This window comes from Mesoplodon mirus (assembly GCF_964341445.2).
Source record: "Mesoplodon mirus genome assembly, chromosome: 10".
NCBI classification, from domain to species: domain Eukaryota; kingdom Metazoa; phylum Chordata; class Mammalia; order Artiodactyla; family Ziphiidae; genus Mesoplodon; species Mesoplodon mirus.
Genome location: NC_138986.1, coordinates 88,334,937 through 88,354,652, shown reverse-complemented (window position 1 = coordinate 88,354,652; position 19,716 = coordinate 88,334,937). Strand labels below are relative to the sequence as shown.

Here is a 19,716-nt window from a genome sequence, read left to right as displayed (position 1 = left end):
GTTTCTGGTGGGCAGGTCCACGTCTGATGCTGTGTTTTGGGGTTCCTGTGGACTTATTATGATTTTAGGCAGCCTCTCTTCTAATGGGTGTGGTTGTGTTCCTGTCTTGCTAGTTGTTTGGCATAGGGTGTCCAGCACTGTAGCTTGCTGGTCATTGAGTGAAGCTGGGTGCTGGTGTTGAGAGGGAGATCTCTGGAAGATTTTCACCGTTTGATATTATGTGGAGCTGGGAGGTCTCTTGTGGACCAGTGTCCTGAAGTTGGCTCTCCCACCTCAGAGGCACAGCAGTGACTCCTGGCTGCAGCACCAAGAGCCTTTCATCCACACGGCTCAGAATAAAAGGGAGAAAAAGTAGAAAGAAAGAATTAGTAGAAGTAGAAATAAAGAAAGAAAGAAAGCTGGGAGGAAGGGAGGGAGGAAGGAGGGAAGGAAGGAAAAAGGAAAGAAGATAAAGTAAAATAAACAAGTATGATTAAATATAATAAAGTTATTAAAATAAAAATTATTTATTAAGAAAAAAAACGGGGCTTCCCTGGTGGCGCAGTGGTTGGGAGTCCGCCTGCTGATGCAGGGGACACGGGTTCGTGCCCCGGTCCAGGAAGATCCCACATGCCGTGGAGCGGCTGGGCCTGTGAGCCATGGCCGCTGAACCTGCGCGTCCAGAGCCTGTGCTCTGCAACGGGAGAGGCCACAACAGTGGGAGGCCTGCGTACCACAAAAAAAAAAAAAGAAAAAGAAAAAAAAACGGATGGGTAGAACCCTCGGACAGATGGTGGAAACAAAGCTATACAGACAAAATCTCACAGAGAAGCATACTCATACACACTCAGAAAAAGAGGAAAAGGGGAAAAACTCATAAATCTTGCTCTCAAAGTCCACGTCCTCAATTTGGGATGATTCATTGTCTAAAGGAGGGAAGGAAGGAAGGAAGGAAAGAAAGAAAGAAAGAAAGAAAGAAAGAAAGAAAGAAAGAAGATAAAGTAAAATAAAGTAAGATAGAATAAAATAAAGTTATTAAAATAAATAATAATTATTAAGAAAAGAATTTAAAAAATAATGGACAGACAGAACCCTAGGACAAATGGTGGAAGCAAAGCTGTACAGACAAAGTCTCACACAGAAGCATACACATACACACAAAAAGAGGAAAAGGGGAAAAAATCATAAATCTTGCCCTCAAAGCCCACCTCCTCAATTTGGGATGATTCGTTGTCTGTTCAGGTATTCCACAGATGCAGGCTACATCAAGTTGATTGTGGAGATTTAATCCGCTGCTTCTGAGGCTGCTGGGAGAGGTTTCCCTTTCTCTTCTTTGTTTTCCCAGCTCCCGGGGCTCAGCTTTGGATTTGGTCCTGCCTCTGCGTGTAGGTCGCCGGAGGGCGTCTGTTCTTCGCTCAGACACGACGGGGTTAAAGGAGCAGCTGCTTCGGGGACTCTGGCTCATTCAGGCCATGGGGGAGGGAGGGGCACGGAGTGCGGGGCGAGCCTGTGGCGGCAGAGGCTGGCGTGACATTGCACCAGCCCGAGGCGCGCTGTTCACTCTCCCAGGGAAGCCATCCCTGGATCCAGGGACCCCGGCAGTGACCGGCTGCACAGGCTCCCCGGGAGGGGAGGTGTGGAGAGTGACCTGCGTTCACACACAGGCTTCTTAGTGGCGGCAGAAGCAGCCCCAGCGTCCCACGCCCATCTCTGGAGCTCCTTTAAGCAGCACTCTTAATCCCCTCTTCTCACGCACCAGGAAACAAAGAGGGAAGAAAAAGTCTCTTGCCTCTTCGGCAGGTCCAGACTTTTTCCCGGACTCCCTCCTGGCTAGCTGTGGCGCATTAGCCCCTTCAGGCTGTGTTCACGCTGCCAGCCCCAGCCCTCTCCCTCTCTTTGTCTCTTCTAATAGTCTTTATTTTAAAGTCTATTTTGCCTGATATGAGAATTGCTACTCCAGCTTTCTTTTGGTTTCCATTTGCATGGAATATCTTTTTCAATCCTCTTACTTTCAGTCTGTATGTGTCTCTAGGTCTGGCCAGTGGCTTTTGACAAGAGTACAAAGGCTGTTCTGTAGTTTTGGGACAATTAGATACAGTTGGAACAATTGGATATCCACACGCAAAAAAAGAAAAAGAAGAATTTCAGTCCCTCACATCACATACACAGAATTAACTCAAAATAGATCATAATTAAATATAAGACCTAAATCCATAATAACTTCTAGCAAGGAGGAGAAGAGTGTGGGCTAGGCAACCATATCTCAGATATGACACCAACAGCGTTATTCATGAAGAACAAATGGATGCACTGGACTTCATCAGCATTAAAACTGTCTGTCCTTCCAAAGATGAGCCACATCCCCCAAGAGGGAGGAGATATAGATATACATATAGCTGATTCACTTCGTTGTACAGCAGAACTTAACACAATATTGTAAAGTAACTATACCCCAATTAAGAAAAGAAAGAAAAGAAGAAGTGAGCCACAGACAAGGAGAAAATATTTATGTCTCATATCTGAGAAAAGAAGTTGTATGCAGACTATATAAATACCTCTCAAAACACAATATGAAAGAATTAATTTTAAAAGTGGGCAAAAGATTGGAACAAATACTTCACCAAAGAAGCAATGCCATATGGCTTATAAGCACATGAAAAAATATGCAACATAATCAGTCATTAGAAAAATGCAAATTAAAACCACAGTGACATACTACTAATACCTATTAGAATGGCTAAAATGAAACACCAACCACACCAAGTCTTGGTGAGGATGTGGAGTGATTGGAATTCTCACACACCGCTGGCGGTGGTACAACCACTTTGGAAAATAATTTGGCAGTTTCTTAAAAAGTTAAATGTACACATACCATGTGATCTAGGCATTCCACTTAGGTATTTATCCCAAAATAATCAAGTCTGCATAGACTCATACACCGATGTTCAAAACAGCTTCATCTGTAATATCCAGAGGCTTGATAAAACCCAAAAGTCCATCAACAGGTAAATGGATTTAAAAAAACAAAACAAAACTGTGGCACACCCATACATCCATACAGTAGAATACTACTCAGCAATGTGAAGGAATGAACTGTTGATATACATTGTAGCCTGGCTGAATCTCCATATCATTATTCTAAGTGAAAGAAGCCCAATTAAAAAAAACCCAGTATATACCATATGATTCCATTCATATAAAATTCTGTGGAGATCAGCGGTTGCCTGGGGTTAGGAGATGTGGAGAGTGTAAGAGGGATGGCTTTAAAAAACAGCACAAGGAAACTTGGGGGTGATGGCTATGTTTATTATCTTCATTTTGGCCATGTGTTCATGGCCATTTACATAGGTCAAAGTGTATCAAATTTTACGTTTAAAAACATGCATTTTATCCTTTCAGGGGTCCCTAAGACTGCCCACATGCTTGGTGATTTACTGGGACCCCTAGCACCTAGCATGTATTGTACTTATGGAAAAGATGTGTCACTGGGATGCAGTAAGGATCCGTAGGCACATCAGTGAGGGAAAGACATGAGGAAGGGTCTGGAGGAATCCGTGTGCCACTTCCTGTGTCCTTTGCCTCCCATGAGGGACCACAGAGCACACCTTCCCTCCAGCAGCAAAGCTGTAACTATGGAGGTACAGTGATTATGCCCACTGAAACCCATTTCAGGTTCAGGGTTTTTACTGGGGGCTGGTCACATAGGCACCTCTGCCCACCAGTATTTCAGATGCCCGAAAAGAAAACGTGTTCAGTGGCCCAGGGGGGCAAAACAACCTTATCAACGTAGGAACTGCTTCAAAAGCCAGATTCCCAGGTGCCAGCCAAGGGCCAGCTTATAAGCAGGCCTTTCTGAAAATCATAGTCTCAGGACTGTTAATTCTTTTCTGTAGTCAGTTATACCTCAGTAGCACTCTTTTTTTTTTCAGTAGCACTTTTTAAAAACAATTTAAGTTAGTATGAGCTAGCACAAGGCAATAGTGATTAATTTACTGAAAAAGTGATAGACTATAAAAAAGTCATTTCAGATTTGTGGAAGACCAATAGAATGGGATCTTCATTACCTGGATTGCTTCATGCTCTAAAATCTGCTCTTTGGAGTGAAGGGGGATATTAATAAATAAGTAAAGTTGGGATATTTGCTAAATGGGAGTTTCGAGTTATATTTTCATTAATACAGTAGTATAACTTAATTTGAATTGTACTTGAAAATCTTTGCCAAGAATATAATTTTTCTTCCTTTCATTAAATAATTCCTTGATTGATAATCTTTATTTTAATCATTGGTTAACCGACCATGACCCAGTTCTATAGCAAATAAAAGGTCAAGCATTGGTGTTGAAATTATAACAATCCCAACAACGGGTCCGCCTGGTGCAGCGGTGTGGCACACCCAGCTGGGAGAGTAGGCACTGCTGAAATCCAGCCTGTGCTTTGATGGCCAAGCCAGGGGCCCTGGCATGGGTGTGTCCACCTGAGAAAGGGGCAGCTCTTTCTAGTTTGCAGAAAGGCGCCACATGGGCTGACTTGGCCCCAGCACGTGTCCCAGAAGGAGGTGGTGGTGACAGTGATTGTTTTCCCCCAAAGTGCTACCTGCTAGAGGCCAGCTTTGTTATCAACGTCTTTGTTTGTTTTTGCTTTTTTGTTTTTTTAATTTGTATTGGAGTATAGTTGCTTTACAATGTTGTGTATCAACATGTCTTTCCCCTTAAAGAAATACAGGAGATAACTTCCGGTTGAGGGCTGTCTTTAAGAGCATGTACCTGGAGAGGACCAGAGATTCCAGCAGCCCGTGTGGGCCTTTCCTCTCTAATTTGGCCCGATCGCCTTTGAAAGGCATGCGAATTTAGGGGGCATTTTTCTTTCTGTCAGTCCAGAGGGTGCCTGGTTCTGTTCTGTATCTGGATCCCGTTATGAATGTCCCCAGACAAGATCTCTCTGTGTATGTAACAGTAAAAAAGAAATCAGAGACAGGCAACCCCTGTGGCTCCTCTGAGAGGAGCTGCTGCTGTTGCTGAGTAATAAGGTTGCCTAAGGGGCACTCGGGAACTTGCACTTGCGGAGGGGCCAAGCGTAGTTGAAGATCCAGCTTTGAGACAGATAGACAGTATTTGATGGTCACAGCTCAGCCTCCGATGAGCGATGTTCAGACATGGACCCACTTTATTTCTCAACCCTGAGCCCTTGGCTGAGTCCGTGATAGCACAGGGCAGTGGCACCAGGCAGCCACACGTCAGGGAACCGGGGAACAGTCTGCCAGCAGGAGGGTTCTGGTTCCACTCGGAAACCTTCACCCTTCGGGAATCTCCACCCCGCCCCACCCCCCTTTCTTCTGTGGCTCACATTCCTTTCCTTGTTCAGGTTCCTTCCCCTAAGGAAGCTTCAACTACATCTCTTTCCCCTTTTGTAGATGCGAACAACACGCAAGGTCTCTGTGTGGCCAGTGGGCCTGGTTGGTGGGCGGCGCTATGAACGTCCATTGGTGGAAAACGGGAAGGTCGTCGGCTGGTACACCGGCTGGAGAGCAGACAGGACCTTTGCCGTCGATATGGCAGGTGAGCGCATGGATCGTGGGGTTTGCTTCTGCCGGGTTGTTCCCACCGCCCCCCCAACCCCCCGTGTGTAACTGTACTGCAGGCAGGACGCTTTGAAAGACCGCTTTGCTTAAACCCTACGTTATGTTATGTTCAGCACATGAACTGTTTAAACCTTCAAAGCAGGCTGGTTGGGTGATTCAAGGGGAAATTGATTTGGGGCGTGATTAGGAAACACTCATTCCATTCCATTTGTCACCTGTCCACGCAGCCATCCCTTCATCCAGGTGCTGGGCTGGGCGGCGGGGAGCTGGGCAGTGAGAAACAGACCTGGCCCTGGCCTTACAGGGGTCTACAGCCTGTACCTGTCCATGCCTCGCTCTACAAGTCCGACTGGTTGTAATATATCACATGTGTACTGATAAATTTAACAGTGATATGGTATAGGCAAGCTAATCATTTTGATGCTTATTGATTGATACATTTAGTGCTTATTGATACATTTAAGAGTGAAAATATAAAATTGGATTACTGGTTTTTCAAACAGATATTAATGTTGAGTATAGCTGTCTTTCAAAGTTTTTACTCTCTGACCAACCAACTAAATTGAATAAAACCTACTGTAGACCACAAATTCTAAAGTGCTGCTTTATCATAAAGTGACTCATTCTCTGGGGGTTATATAAAATGATGCCTGTGATAACTGTGGAACGATGCAGCTTGAAACATGAGACTTTGGAGGCAAAAGAGAAAACAAATCGCTAAAATCACTGATGTCTGTAACCTAGAAGATGAAGGCAGAGAAGCTTCCAAATTGATCTCATCCATCTCAGCGCCGAAACAGAGCTTTGTCTGTCTGTCAGTCTGTGCTTGGCCAATCTTTTTGTGTGCTATTTCCCAGCTGTAGTCAGAATCACTGCTCAGAATTCTGATGGGATGGAGGCTGTGTTCTGACTGGCTTCATGACTTTTATTCTGACAATACTATAAATTTGAGGGAGCGAGGTTATGAAGAGCACTGGGAGTAAAAGCTGCTGTGGAAAGGCGTTGGGGATGGCCAGCCTGCTGCTCTGCTTTGTGGGAGAAGACAAACCAGGGTGTTTTAACTCAACATTTAACAGCGTTTCCTGAGGGCCAGCTTTGTGGGATTGTGTGTCATGGTCTCTGACCCAAGGATGGTCCAGATCTCTGACCCTTCCCTGACCCCTCCCCCCTCCCAGGCCCCCTCCCTGCGTCCTGACCTCTCTGTCCCTCTTCCAACCCAAGCCTTATTCCTCGATCCCCAGTTCTTGCAGCTGCAGAGCTGAGCTGGCATCTCAACCAAAGAACCTTCCTGAAGGCAGACAGACAGGCAGGTCAGCTGTATTTGGAAGGTGATGAGGATTCTCAAAAGGGGTGTCGCCTCAATCAAGTCTGAAACTATAAGGTTGGCCATAACGTGTCTTGAAAATCAAGTTTTTTGCTGCTCAGAAGAGTTAAGTTTGAGCAGAAATCTTGAGGAACAGTAGGCAAACTCTTGTGCTTCTCTGGGACTTAGTTTCCTCGTGTAGAATGCGGCAGTAGTGTGAATGACCACTGAGGTCTTTGCGAATGGATTCGTCCTTTCCCTGGCTTCCCATCTTGGGAAGCTCAAAGAAGAGTCCAGGTCCATGGATTCCAAGTGAGGGTGTGACTGCTAACGCAGCCAGCTGGCAGATGTTTGGTCCTTATGGTCCCCAGGAGTTCAAGTCTCCCACATGGGATCTCTGCCCATCACCCTTCAAGCTAACTTCAAGGTGAGGGTAACATAGATACGTCTTCCTGGATTTTGCTGTAAGAACTTTATGTAGATGATCAAGTATCCAGTAAACCCATCGAGTATTTTGCGTTGTTCTCCCCAGAATTTGGATCCAAATAGATATATCTAAAATTCAAGAAAGGCACATGGGTTTTGTGAATTAGGCCTGACTGGTGACAAGATATTTCATATTCTTTCGCTGCCAGAATCTCTGGGAAACTTCTCCATGACATGACGGATGTTTGGATTTTTTAAAGCACTTTAATATATTTTCAAAGCATAATATAAGACCTATTGTAAAATATGAATGATTTGCTTATTTTTATAAATTATCCTTATTTTAACATAGGAATAAAATTTTTGTCTCAAAGAAAACAACTTTTGAAACACTAAATTATTTTCTTTACATGTGAATTTGCTTTCCAAATTAGTTTTCAGTAAATTATTGATATTTTTGGAAACCTTTAAGTGAGAGGGATTTGGTTGATAAGATAAAGATCTGACTTTGAGTAGTTTGTTCTCATTCTAAAACTTGAAATTTTACAGCTTTGTTTAGATTCCATATGATTCATTTATTCTTAGTGGGAAGAGAGAACAGGACTTTTGGATGTTCATGTACAAACGGTACTTCCCACCTCATTTTCAAGAGACACACACAGACACACATACACTCACAATCTCTAGAGAGTAGAAAGCTGGAAGCCCACTCCCTGCTGTACCCAGGAAAGCCTAAGGATCACTGCTTTAAAAGTGGTTCTGATGGTTGAGTGAGGGGACTGCATTGGAGTCTCGCTTGGACTGCCACAAACTGATTAAAAAACATGAAACTGACAGCCTCATGGGGACCTAGCTCTGCCCTCCAGCTGGCAAGCACCAGCCTGGAGGCCCACACGGAATGTGAAGCCAACCATGTGAGAATGCTACCCTGCCCTCCAGTAGGCCCGCATCCCTGCAAGAGGAATGGCCTCGCAGCCAACCAGGCCAGGGCCCAGGCCTGCTACCATCACACCCACAGTAGCCAGCCCAGCCACAGCAGAAGGATGCATGTAGCCCACAGAGGGGCACCCCTAAAGCATGAAGCTCTGGAGATGAGAGGGGAAGGGGCTGCTGGGATTCATAGGACATCTTCTGCATGAGGCCACTTCCCCAAGATTGGGAAATGTAATTGACCCACGTCACACATAGAAGCAAACAAAACTGGGCAAAATGAGGAGACAGAGGAATATGTTCCAAATGAAGGAACAAGATAACCTCAGAAAAAGAACTAAACAAAGTGGAGATAAGCAATTTACCTGATAAAAAGTTCAAGGTGATAATTATAAACATGCTCACCAAACTTAGGAGAAGAATGAATGAACATGGTGAGAATTTCAACAAGGAGCTAGAAAATATAAATAAGAATGAAACAGAATTTAAGAATACATAACTGAAATAAAAAATACACTAGGAGGAATCAACAGTAGATTAGATAATATAGAAGAACAGGTCAGTGATCTGGAAGACAGAGTAGTGGAAATCAACCGAGCTGAATAGAGAAAAGGAAAAAGAATTTTAAAAATTAGGATAGGGCTTCCCTGGTGGCGCAGTGGTTGAGAGTCCGCCTGCCAATGCAGGAGACACGGGTTCGTGCCCCGGTCTGGGAAGATCCCACGTGCTGTGGAGTGGCTGAGCCCGTAAGCCATGGACGTGAGGCTGCGCGTCTGGAGCCTGTGCTCCGCAACGGGAGAGGCCACAACGGTGAGAGGCCCGCGTACCACAAAAAAAGAAAAGAAAAGAAAAGAAAACATTTCTAAAACAAAAAGATAAATAAAATCATACATATTCCTTTAAAAAAAAAGAAACATGAGCTTAAAGAGCCCACGCATAGCATTTCCACAGCTGTCTTGCTTTGAGGGGTTGAACATACATTCAGCAGAAGCCCCTTGGGGTCTGTCCTGTTTGTATTTCTGTGAAGCCACAGCCTAGCCTCCACCAGAAGCTTATTTGCATATCAGGCATCGGAACTGGAATGTTTCATGTCGTTTGTGGAGTTTGACTCCGTGTCTGTCTTTATTTTGCCACACTGAACACTACAGATGTGAGTTTTGCTCTGAGATGAGAAAACCTGGTCCTGAAGTTTTCTTGTATGCACAGTGGTAGTGGCAGGAGTCATGATTATCCCTCTTGCATAGAGACATAATTTTTAAAATTCTAATGATTCCTATTGAAGCAAGAACTAAGATACTCACCCACAGGATAGAAAGACCGCAATGGAGGCAGCCCTTGCCCTGGCTGTGGTGTGCGGTTGGCTTCAGCAGTTGGTCAGTGGCCACCCCACTCTGCCAATCCAGTGAGCCCTGGGACTGTCTACACTAGCCTGTGCCTCAGGCTTTAATTCCAACACCCCAGGCATCTGGCCACTGGCTAGTTCTCAGTGCCTGAAAGCAAGGCAGTGCACACAAAGTTTTTAGTTTTAGTTTTTAGGGAGTTGCTTTCAAGTGACAGACTCACTTTGGCTGCTTCCAATGAGGTGTCAATAAGAACCATTGCTCAGAAGAACCGAGCTTAAAGTAATCTTCAGCCTCACTTGGAGGTGTAGATTTGATAAAATTCAGAACTTAAGGCTGAGATACTTATTTTGAGTTTTCAACATTTGCATGCACCACATTCTTAGCTCTAGGGGGTGGCAGGCAGGGCACTATGCTCCCTATGTGAAGTACATACCATTTCCAGTTGCGTCCCTGGCACACTGTAGGGACTTTATTCTGGTAAAAATCCAACCGGGTGTACTACAGTTCAGCTCTGGCCCTAACCACCCAGAACTAGCCCAGACCCCACAAGTTAGAGGGTGTGGTCCCCTTCCTTCAGACACCAGCTCCACTTTGGGCATCCCCAGGCCATCTGCACTTCTGATCCATGGGCTATAAATTTGATGTTTTCCTCTCAGGTTTGATCATTTAATAGAAGAACTCACAGAACTCAGGATAGCCTTCAGCTTGTTATTTTAAAAGATACAAATTAGCATCAGCCAGTGAAGCAACACACAGGGTGAGGTCTGGGAGAGAAGGAAGAGTTTCTGTGCCTTTTCCACGTGGAAACAGGATGCATCACCCTCCCACCACATTCATGTGTTCAGAGCCCAGGAAGCTCCACCGAATTCTTGTGTTCAGAGTTTTCATTTGGGTTTCATCCTGTAGGTGTGATTGAGCCACGTGCTTGGATTCAGTCCCTCCACAGAGATTGGGATGGTGCAAGCCTCCAACCCTTTAACCGCGCAGCTGGTCCTTCTGGTACCCACCACCGTCCTGAAGCCATGTAGGGTCCACCTCGAGCTACCTCATCAGCATAGCAGAGTCACCCCTGTCACTCAGGAAGTTTTAAGGGTTTTACAAGCTCCTTGCCAAGAACCTGGCATGGAAACCACACACATGTCTTTATCACCAGGCCCAGTAAAGGATCGTTTTGATGTCATAAAGGAGAGTGCTTCCATCTCTGCATTGCTCATACTCTCACCCTCAAAAGCAAAGAGCGAGTTAAGGGGTGTCCTGGGGTCACTTTGTCATGGCTGATGAGACATGACTATCAGTGATAAAACTATTTCTTACGTGCAGCTTACAGAACGGAGCAAGGGTCTTGGCGTCCTGTGGATGGCGTGTTGCAGCCCTGGGGATGGAGTGGCTCCCACGAGGGGTGGCGGGATGTGCTCCCACGGGGAGGCCGGGGGTGGCCTCGGAGTGCATCCTGGGAGCAGCCAGGGAGTGGGGCTGCAGGGGGAGGAGCCCCAGAAGGGGGCGGGGCCCAACAGGAAGGAGTGGGGGGAGGGGTGACTACAGTCCCTGGAGAAGAGGTGGAGAGTCGTGAAGTCGGCTGTTGGGCGTCTTGTGTCTCGGATGTGGACAAGCTGGTGAGAGGGGAGAGTGCCGGACGGTTGGAAGACTGTTCCCTGGAACGGGGGACATGGGAGGACAAAGGCCCGACAGCAAGGGGAGTGAAAGGTCAGCAGGGTCATCCGAGCAATGTCAGGCTTCCAACAGAGCAGAGAGGGAGGGCAGTTTGATCCGTGAGAGGCCTGAGGGGTGCCGTTTTTGAGGCAAAAGAGGTAAGTGTTGAAAGTCCCAAAGGAGAGGAAACGAGGAGGACTCGGGACCTTAGGTGGACGCGTTCACCTGGGCAGATTCTCCTCTTCCTCCACGTGAGGGGCCAAGTTGGACGAGGAAACAAGACCCAGGAAGGTGAAGGGTTGCGCGCTGGGGGCCGGACGTCTGCAGGGTGTCCACGGAGCAGAAGTGACAAGACACTGAGTTTCCTGGAGGCTGCTGGGCAGAGGGCCATCAGGGGTGCAGGGCCTGCTCCGCCCAGTGCGCGCCCAGCAGAGGGAACGGGGCAACAGTGCGTGGCTGGCACAAGATGAGGTGCAGGTGGATGCTTTGGGTTTACATCTAAGGGGCGCCTTCCACACGGGCCAGGGCGGGTCAGTGGGGTGGGAGTGGAGGACCGCGAACCCATGGCTCTAAAGAGAGGGAGCTGGGGTCGGGCTGTGAGGCCTGACTGGGGAGGGTGGAGACCTCTGCCTTCATCTCTGTGGCCTTGGGGAGTCTGTGGAATGTTCTGAGTAGGGCCTGGACCGTGGCAGAGGGGGGCCTGGAGGCCGCTGGGGTCCAGGTGCAGGATGCTGAGGCCGAGGTGAGGGAGCGGAAGGCCAGGGCGGCTCTTATGGGACAGCTGTCGGGGACTTAGAAATTGTGACGAGCCATTTCAGATTCTGCTCACAAGTCAGCAAAAATTTAGGTCTTTTTAACACTTGAGTGGTATGGGGACAGCAGATATAGTCCCTTTAATTTGGGGTCGGTTTAATTGGTGTGGTCTGTTGTGTTACCTTTGAGTTGTAACTTAGGAGCAGACTATATGGTCCTCTTGGGTCATTAGAATATTCTGTCGACCAGAAGAGTAGTTGTTTGAAAATAGAAAACTGCATATTAGGGGGGAAAAATTCACATTCCTGGACTAAAGTTTGTGCGTGTGCTGTCCTGCAGGCCTGCAGATGCAGGGGAGACCCAGCCCTGCCCGGGCTTCCTGGGGTCACACTGCTCCCCACTGCCCCCCGCTCAGCTGGGGCATGCAGAGCATTGCTCCTGTGCTCGTGGGGTGAAGAGACCCCCTCCCCTCCCCTGCCCCTCCCCCTTCCCCTCCCCCTTCCCCTCCCCTCCCTTGCCCTCCCCTGCCCCTCCCCCTCCCCTCCCCTGCCCTTCCCCCCTTCCCCTCCCCTCCCATGCCCTCCCCTGCCCTTCCCCCCTCCCCTCCCCTGCCCCTCCCCCTGCCCCAAGGCCTCCTCCAGCCCTGCTCGGCCTTTGGGGCTCCCGCACACCCTACCCCCCCAACCTCGGGGCCCACACGGCGCCCCTGCCCGTCATTTTCTTTCCTCACCTCAGCCCTGCTCACCCTCTGGTCCTCATCTTCAGGGTCCCTCTTTCCGCGGAGGCTTTGCCGGCACCCGGGTCAAGAGAGCCCCCCCAGCCGGCCCTTCACCCCCAGAAGCTTCTGCTCTTGTGCCCCACAGTGCTTTCCCAGCGGTGCTACCTCTGCAGCTGTGCCTCTTGACCACAGCCTCTGCAGCGGCAGAAGCCTCCGTGTCCCGGCCTCGGCTCCATCCAGTTTGGGGTCCTGTGTGCCCTGCCCCAGCCTGCCGTGGGCGAGGAGCTGCCCTGCACCAGGGTCTCTGCCCCACCGCCAGCTTAGCAGGCAGACCTTTTATTTTAAAAAGTGATTATAAGTGATGACTGTTCCCCTGATGAGGGCTGAGGGATGGCAGGAGGACCACCGAAGCCCTCTCGGGGGGCTTGGCGGAGAGAATCATTGTGCAGGGCCTTCTTTCTCCTGGCACTTGTTGACAAGGACGTTAGCCCGGGTTAATTTACTTGGTATAGATGATGCAATGATAAACGTCGGCCCAGCCCAGATCAGGTGATGATCAAAGCAAAATGAGCTTAGCCAAAATGGACAAAGTTCGACTTTGCTCTGTGAATATAAGCATGAAATATATCAGCAAGAACATGGGGAGAGTGACCTTCTTGTCACTTGGGAGCCATCTGTAACTTGTGTGCGGTTTTTTTTTTTTTTTTTCTGCGGTACGCGGGCCTCTCACTGTTGTGGCCTCTCCCGTTGCGGAGCACAGGCTCCGGACGCGCAGGCTCAGCGGCCATGGCTCACGGGCCCAGCCGCTCCGCAGCACGTGGGATCCTCCAGGACCGGGGCACGAACCCGCGTCCCCTGCAGCGGCAGGCGGACTCTCAACCACTGCGCCACCAGGGAAGCCCTTGTGTGCGGTTTTTAGCGCGTCATTGAATGTTCTCAGTAGAGTGACTTGGTAGGTCCCGTGGTACCTTTCGGTGCAGGATCTGGAGACCGAGGCGGGACTCTGCCCCTGGGTCAGTGCGGTGTGGCTCTCCCTGCAGCAGCTGGTCCTGACAGCAGGCAGAACCGCAGGAATGGTGGCGGAGGTTAGGGCAGCCGGAAGCCTGGCGCACGTTTCTCATCCATCCCCAGAGCGAGGTGCGTATCCTGGAGACTTGCAGGCATTCGCTGACTGCGGCAGCTTGTTCAGTGCTGTCCATAGGCAGCGTGACCGTGCCGGGTAGAGGTGGGCGTGCGGGGTAAGGGGCATCTGTGTGCCCGTAATCAGGGTGCTTTCCTGGGGTAGCTGTGGACGGGGCAGCCGTACTGGGGCTGGACGAGGGGGAGGTGTTGCAGGGGGAGAGGGCAGAGGGGTGCCGGCGCCCCATCTCACTTCAAACAGAGCAGATTGTAACTTCCTTCAAAATCCCAGTGGAATAAGACTTAGTTCCTGTAGGACGAAGACTTCTGAAAACCACAAGGTTTCCCTGATGGCAGCGTAGCCCGCAGACTCGGTAGTTACTGTTTACTGAGCCGTCACTGGGCGGCAGGCGTCCGCAGGCGCTCTTGGTGCTTGCTTATCGGACCCTCACTCCGTGCGGCTCGCATTATTATCCTCGTTTAAATATAAGGAAATGGAGGCCCAGACAGGCCGAGTAACTTGTCCGAGGCTGCACAGTGATTAAACGGTAGAACCGGGGTTCGGACTCAAGCCCGGAGATGCCCTGCCACCCGGCTTTGAGTCCATCCCACCCACTTCCAGCCAAGGGCCTGGACCCTCGATCTGAGCCGCTGTCCTCTACCCCTCAGGTCACAGTCCGTGGGGCTCTTCACACGGGACAGCACACCCGGAGCACAGGCCACAACACGGTAGACACCCGCCGACCGGGGTGTCTGGTGACCAGGAAGCAGGATGCGCTCAGTGCCGTGGGTGTGGGACCGCCCCATGCATGGTGGGGTCGCATCTGTGTGGGCGGGGCGCTGACTCCGGGGCCCCCCTTGGGCACAGCAGGCTGTACGTCTTGGTTTCCTCACCTGTGGATTAGGGACCAGACCGGCTGCCCTGAGGGCTATGGTGAGGCAGAAAGGAGAAGAGATACCTGCGAAGTTCCTGCTGTTCCTGAAGGTTTGAATCTGCACCTGCGTGTCTGTTTCAGACCCGCCTGGAAGGTTGATACTGAAGACCATGCGGACTCCTTGCTCAGGGCTCTCGGTGAGCTGCTTTTCTCCCCTGGCTGGTGGACCTGCATTCGTTTTCATTCCGCGAATTGGCTCGGCGTGCAGGAGGCATGTGGAGATAAACACTGGCCCTAACTTTAGAGAAAATATCCCCCAGAGAGAGAAAAACAAGCCTAGAAAGATCACTAAAGAATTTAGAAACAGATATGTACTCATTTTTGTAATTCCCCAGCTGAAAAACTAAAACAAAAAGCAGTTGAGCTTTCAAAAGAAAATGCCAGGGCTTCCCTGGTGGCGCAGTGGTTGAGAGTCCGCCTGCCGATGCAGGGGACACGGGTTCGTGCCCCGGTCCAGGAGGATCCCACATGCCGCGGAGTGGCTGGGCCCGTGAGCCATGGCCGCTGAGCCTGCACGTCCGGAGCCTGTGCTGCACAATGGGAGAGGCCCCAACAGTGAGAGGCCCGCCTACCAAAAAAAAAAAAAGAAAGAAAGAAAAAGGCATTTGTAGCATGTATCGATAGATTTGCAAGGTGTTGGGTGTGGCCTGTTCCCACCCTCCACCCCCACCCCCCTGCTGCGAAGAGGGAGCGTTGTTCTCTGCGCAAATACCGATGGCTCCAGGGGAAGGTTTACAAGATGATTCTCACGTTTTCTAATCAAGTCACAGCGGGCACGGGAATATCCTTTCTACCACTGTGACCTTCCTGAGAGCATCCATAGATGTAATTTTCACATGGAATCCGTTAAAGAGGCAGACAGTCTGTTGGTGGAAATGATGAGAGTTAAGGACTGTTGCTCTGCCCTGCTAACCTGGGGCTGCTGCTGAGACTGGCTTCAGAGGGTAAAGTCAGCTGGGTTCTCCCTCCACCCCAGACCCTCTGCCCTCAGCCCACCTTATCTCAAATCCGCCGAGCTTCGCCCTAAGCTGGTACCACCCCGCAGCCTGGAATACAGATCGTCTCTGTCTTCTCACGTTTGCCTGGCTAGCTTCTTGTCACCCCTCAAGACCCGTTCATGGCGCCAGCATCACTTTCTCTGGGAAGTTTTTCCCGATTTTCCCTCCAGCATAGAGGCGCATCCCGCGTGTTCCCCGAGCCCTGCACTTAGGCGCTCCTCCTCAAGGTGGCGCTCGCTTCGGACTCCTGCTGCCACGCCCCCTCCACCAGAGGAGGGGGCACGGGTCTCCCCCTGCCTCTCCAGGCCTGGCACCGTCCCTGACGTTGTAGCTGGAATAATGTCTGCTGAATTCATGAATGTTTACTCGTCTTCCCTTTCTAGTTTAAGGATTATCAAAATTACAAGTTTTACAAGCTTCTTGTTCCTCTGAGACCACATTGCCCTTATCTCCTGTGATTTTTTTTTTAAGGGGAGGATAATGAGCTATACTCCAGACAGCTCCCTAAACAGGGTCTCCTTCAGTGGTTCTCAGCCTGGCTACATCTCAGAATGACCTAGGGAGCTTTGAAAAAATACCGAAACCTGGGCTCCATTGCTGATCAATTAAACCATCACCACTGGGTGTAGGCCTGGTGTTGGGAAGTGTGTATATTTATTTTAAGTCTTGAGGGGATTATAAAGTGCATCCAGAGACCAGAACGGCTGGTGCAGGTGGTCAGAAGCTGCATGTTCCCTCCTCTGGTTCGTTCTAGTCCATTCTGTAGGCTGGATCCCTTCCATGCTGATCTCGGATGGCCTCAGCCTGCAGCAGCTTGAAGCAAGGTTTTGGTTCCTGACCAGAGATTGAGCTCGGGCTGTGGCGGTGAGAGCACCGAATCCTGGCCACTAGACCCGTGGCCAGTGACAAGGCCCTGGCCCTACGGCTTTGCAGAAGAGAATTCCCACAAAGACGGAAACTAGTGAAACAGGTAAACTGTTTATTAGGAGGAAAAAGAGTACAGTACATGTGGGTAGACTCACGCGCGGACTCAGAGAGACTCACACCCTCATGGCAGTTTGAATCACTTTTACGGGGCATTTCTTCTGGGTTTCCTTTGGCCAATCATCTTGCTTTGCCTGGTTCTGAATCTGTATTTGGTTTATCTCAGTCCTCCCATGTATGCATGAGCATCTTTTAGCCAAGATGGATTCTAGTGAAGAGGCCTATGGGTAGGTTGACATCATTTACTATGGGGTGGCACCACCTCCCTTTTGACCTTCAAGGAGCCTTTCTGCACATGTGTAGTTGGGGAGGTCTCCTGACTTCAAGAATGAGGAATATGTGGTCTTTTATCTCTTACCTGGGCAGGGCCCAGCCTCTCCTATTACCCTCCTGTTATCTTCATCTTGGAGTATCGGTCCACAGGGGACAAACTCCAGCTTCTCAGCCTCGGGCCCATCTATCTCCTGCCTCAGTGCCACCCCTTGAGTCAGTCTGGGGGTTTGAGCTAGGATAGCACCATGCTACGAAAGGTTTGAGAATGCTTAATAGAATTATTTCCATAGAAGACACTTCCATTGGTCAAGCAAGTCTAGACCCGAGCACAGAGAGTAGTTTTTAAAATCATAACAACTGAAAAGCAGCATTAACAATATAAAGACTGCCTTCACTGGGAATGCAAGTTTAATCTATTTTTTTATTGTGGTAAAATATACATAAAACTTACCATTTTAACCATGTTTGACTATACAGAGGAATCAAGTACATTCACACTGTTGTGAAGTGTTCACCACTGTCCATCTCTAGAACTTCTTCTCCTCACAAACCAAAACTCTGTACCCATTTGTCGATGGAAAAAAAGCACAACCTAAAAGTTGAGAGTTATATTTTATTTGAGGACATTACTGAGGACTATAGCCCAGGAATTGGCCTCTCAGATGGCTCTGAGGGACTGTCCCGAAGAGGTAACGGAGGAGCCAGGACTTATAGGCATTTTTGCTGGAAAAAAAAAAAAAAGTAGTCGAACATCAAAAGATTACTGCTGGGCTTCCCTGGTGGCACAGTGGTTGAGAGTCCGCCTGCCAATGCAGGGGATGCGGGTTTGTGCCCCGGTCCGGGAAGATCCCACATGCCACAGAGCGGCTGTGCTTGTGAGCCATGGCCGCTGAGCCTGCGCATCCGGAGCCTGTGCTCCGCAACAGGAGAGGCCACAACAGTGAGAGGCCTGCATACTGCAAAAAAAAAAAAAAAAAAAAAAAAAAAAAAAGATGACTGCTAATCACAAAAAAACACAATGCAAGTTAATGAATTTTGTGCTTTTCTGTGTATGGGAAGATGCAAGAGTCTGGGCTCACTGAAATTATTCCCTTTAATATTTATGCATCTTAACTATCTAGGGCCAGTATCCTGTCTTTCTCCATCCTGAATTTCGTCAGGGTATGCGTCAGGGCAACCGTAGTGGCTGATGGCTTCATGGCTGCAACATTTGTTGTTTACTGATTTGGCCGGTGACGTATTTTTTTTTTTTGTCCACACACTAAACAGTAACTTCCCACTCACTCCTCCAAGTCCCTGGTAAGCACTGTTCTACCTTCTTACCACTGTGAATTGGACAGTTCTATGTTCCTCATATAAGTGGACTTATACAGTGTTTGTCCTTTGTTGAACCAATAGAACTACCTTCCCCTCTACAGAACCTTCGATGTTAGTATGCCTCAGTTCTTTGCCACCAACCTACTAGAAAATCATTCGTGGATATTTTTAGTATTCAGTTAATTAACCCTCCTGAATTTATCTTTTATTCTGTGGATCAAGGTTTCCATCCTTGTTCAGCATCCTGATTGTTTCCTCAGAAGATTTAGCTTTCTGTGATGGTTTATTGTTTCCAGAGTAGGGATTTAAATGAATTGTTTATAGATTAAATAAAGAACACTTCTTAGAAATAAAGAATTTTTCCCCCACAAAAACAATGGCTGCTAAAAGGATTTTGAGAAGTTTTAAAAACTAGTTGGTAATAAAGACAAAACCAAAAAAAAAAACAGTTTACCCTGAAGCAATCATACAGCTTCAGGCAGTATTCTGGAGCAGATTAACAGACATATTTAACGGCCAGGCCATGCTCTTTCATTCCTATTCTGTGCTAGAGGAAAATCACCCTAAAGTATAATTGGAAGTAAGTGTGGTTCTGTCTGCCCCTTAGGAAGCAGGAGATTAGGAAGAATCATTATCGTGGTCATTAAAGAGCACAGCCTGGTATGTAAGCATTCACTCTTAGAACCATGAAAATCTGTAGTTGAACATTTGCATGAAACAGCGGCAATTTAGAAATGATAGTAAATAGATAAAGGACACATTCCTATTAGACAGCCCTTTTTTTTTGCTTTCTGTATCTGATTTAAGTCTAGTGAAAATGATTCTTGAAACACTACTGTTAACATATTTGTTTTTTCAGTTGAATTGTTGGCAGATGCTAAGACTGGAAGGAATAAGATTATGAAAAATGTACTTAAGTATCAGTTTACCATTTTTTAATAGAGATATGATTGACATATGACATTCTATTATTGTCAGGTGTACAACATAATGATTTGTATTTATAGATATTACAAAATGACCACCAGAATGAGTCTAGTTAACTTCCATCACCACACATAGTTACAAATTTATTTTCTTCTTCTGATGAGAACTTTTAAGATTAAGGTGGTACTCTCTTAGCAACTTTCAAATATATGATAGAGTATTATTAACTATAGTCATCATGCTGTACCTTACTTTCTCAGGGCTCATTTTGTAACTGGAAGTTTATACCTTTTTTTTTTTTTCTGGCGGTACACGGGCCTCTCATTGTTGTGGCCTCTCCCATTGTGGAGCACAGGCTCTGGACGTGCAGGCTCAGTGGCCATGGCTCACGGGCCTAGCCGCTCTGCAGCATGTGGGATCTTCCCAGACCGGGGCACGAACCCGTGTCCCCTGCATCGGCAGGCGGACTCTCAACCACTGCCC

General features: G+C 48.2%; 1 protein-coding gene across 1 annotated transcript in view; it reads left to right on the top strand.

Moving 5' to 3' along the window:
• Positions 1–19,716, top strand: part of B3GAT2 (beta-1,3-glucuronyltransferase 2) — a gene marked incomplete at its 5' end in the record, with an annotated part of 101,902 nt that overhangs the window by 47,487 nt on the left and 34,699 nt on the right. The window contains one exon of the mRNA XM_082634171.1: positions 5,390–5,534. Coding sequence (XP_082490297.1) covers positions 5,390–5,534 — 145 coding nt within the window. The remainder of the gene's footprint in view (positions 1–5,389; positions 5,535–19,716) is intronic.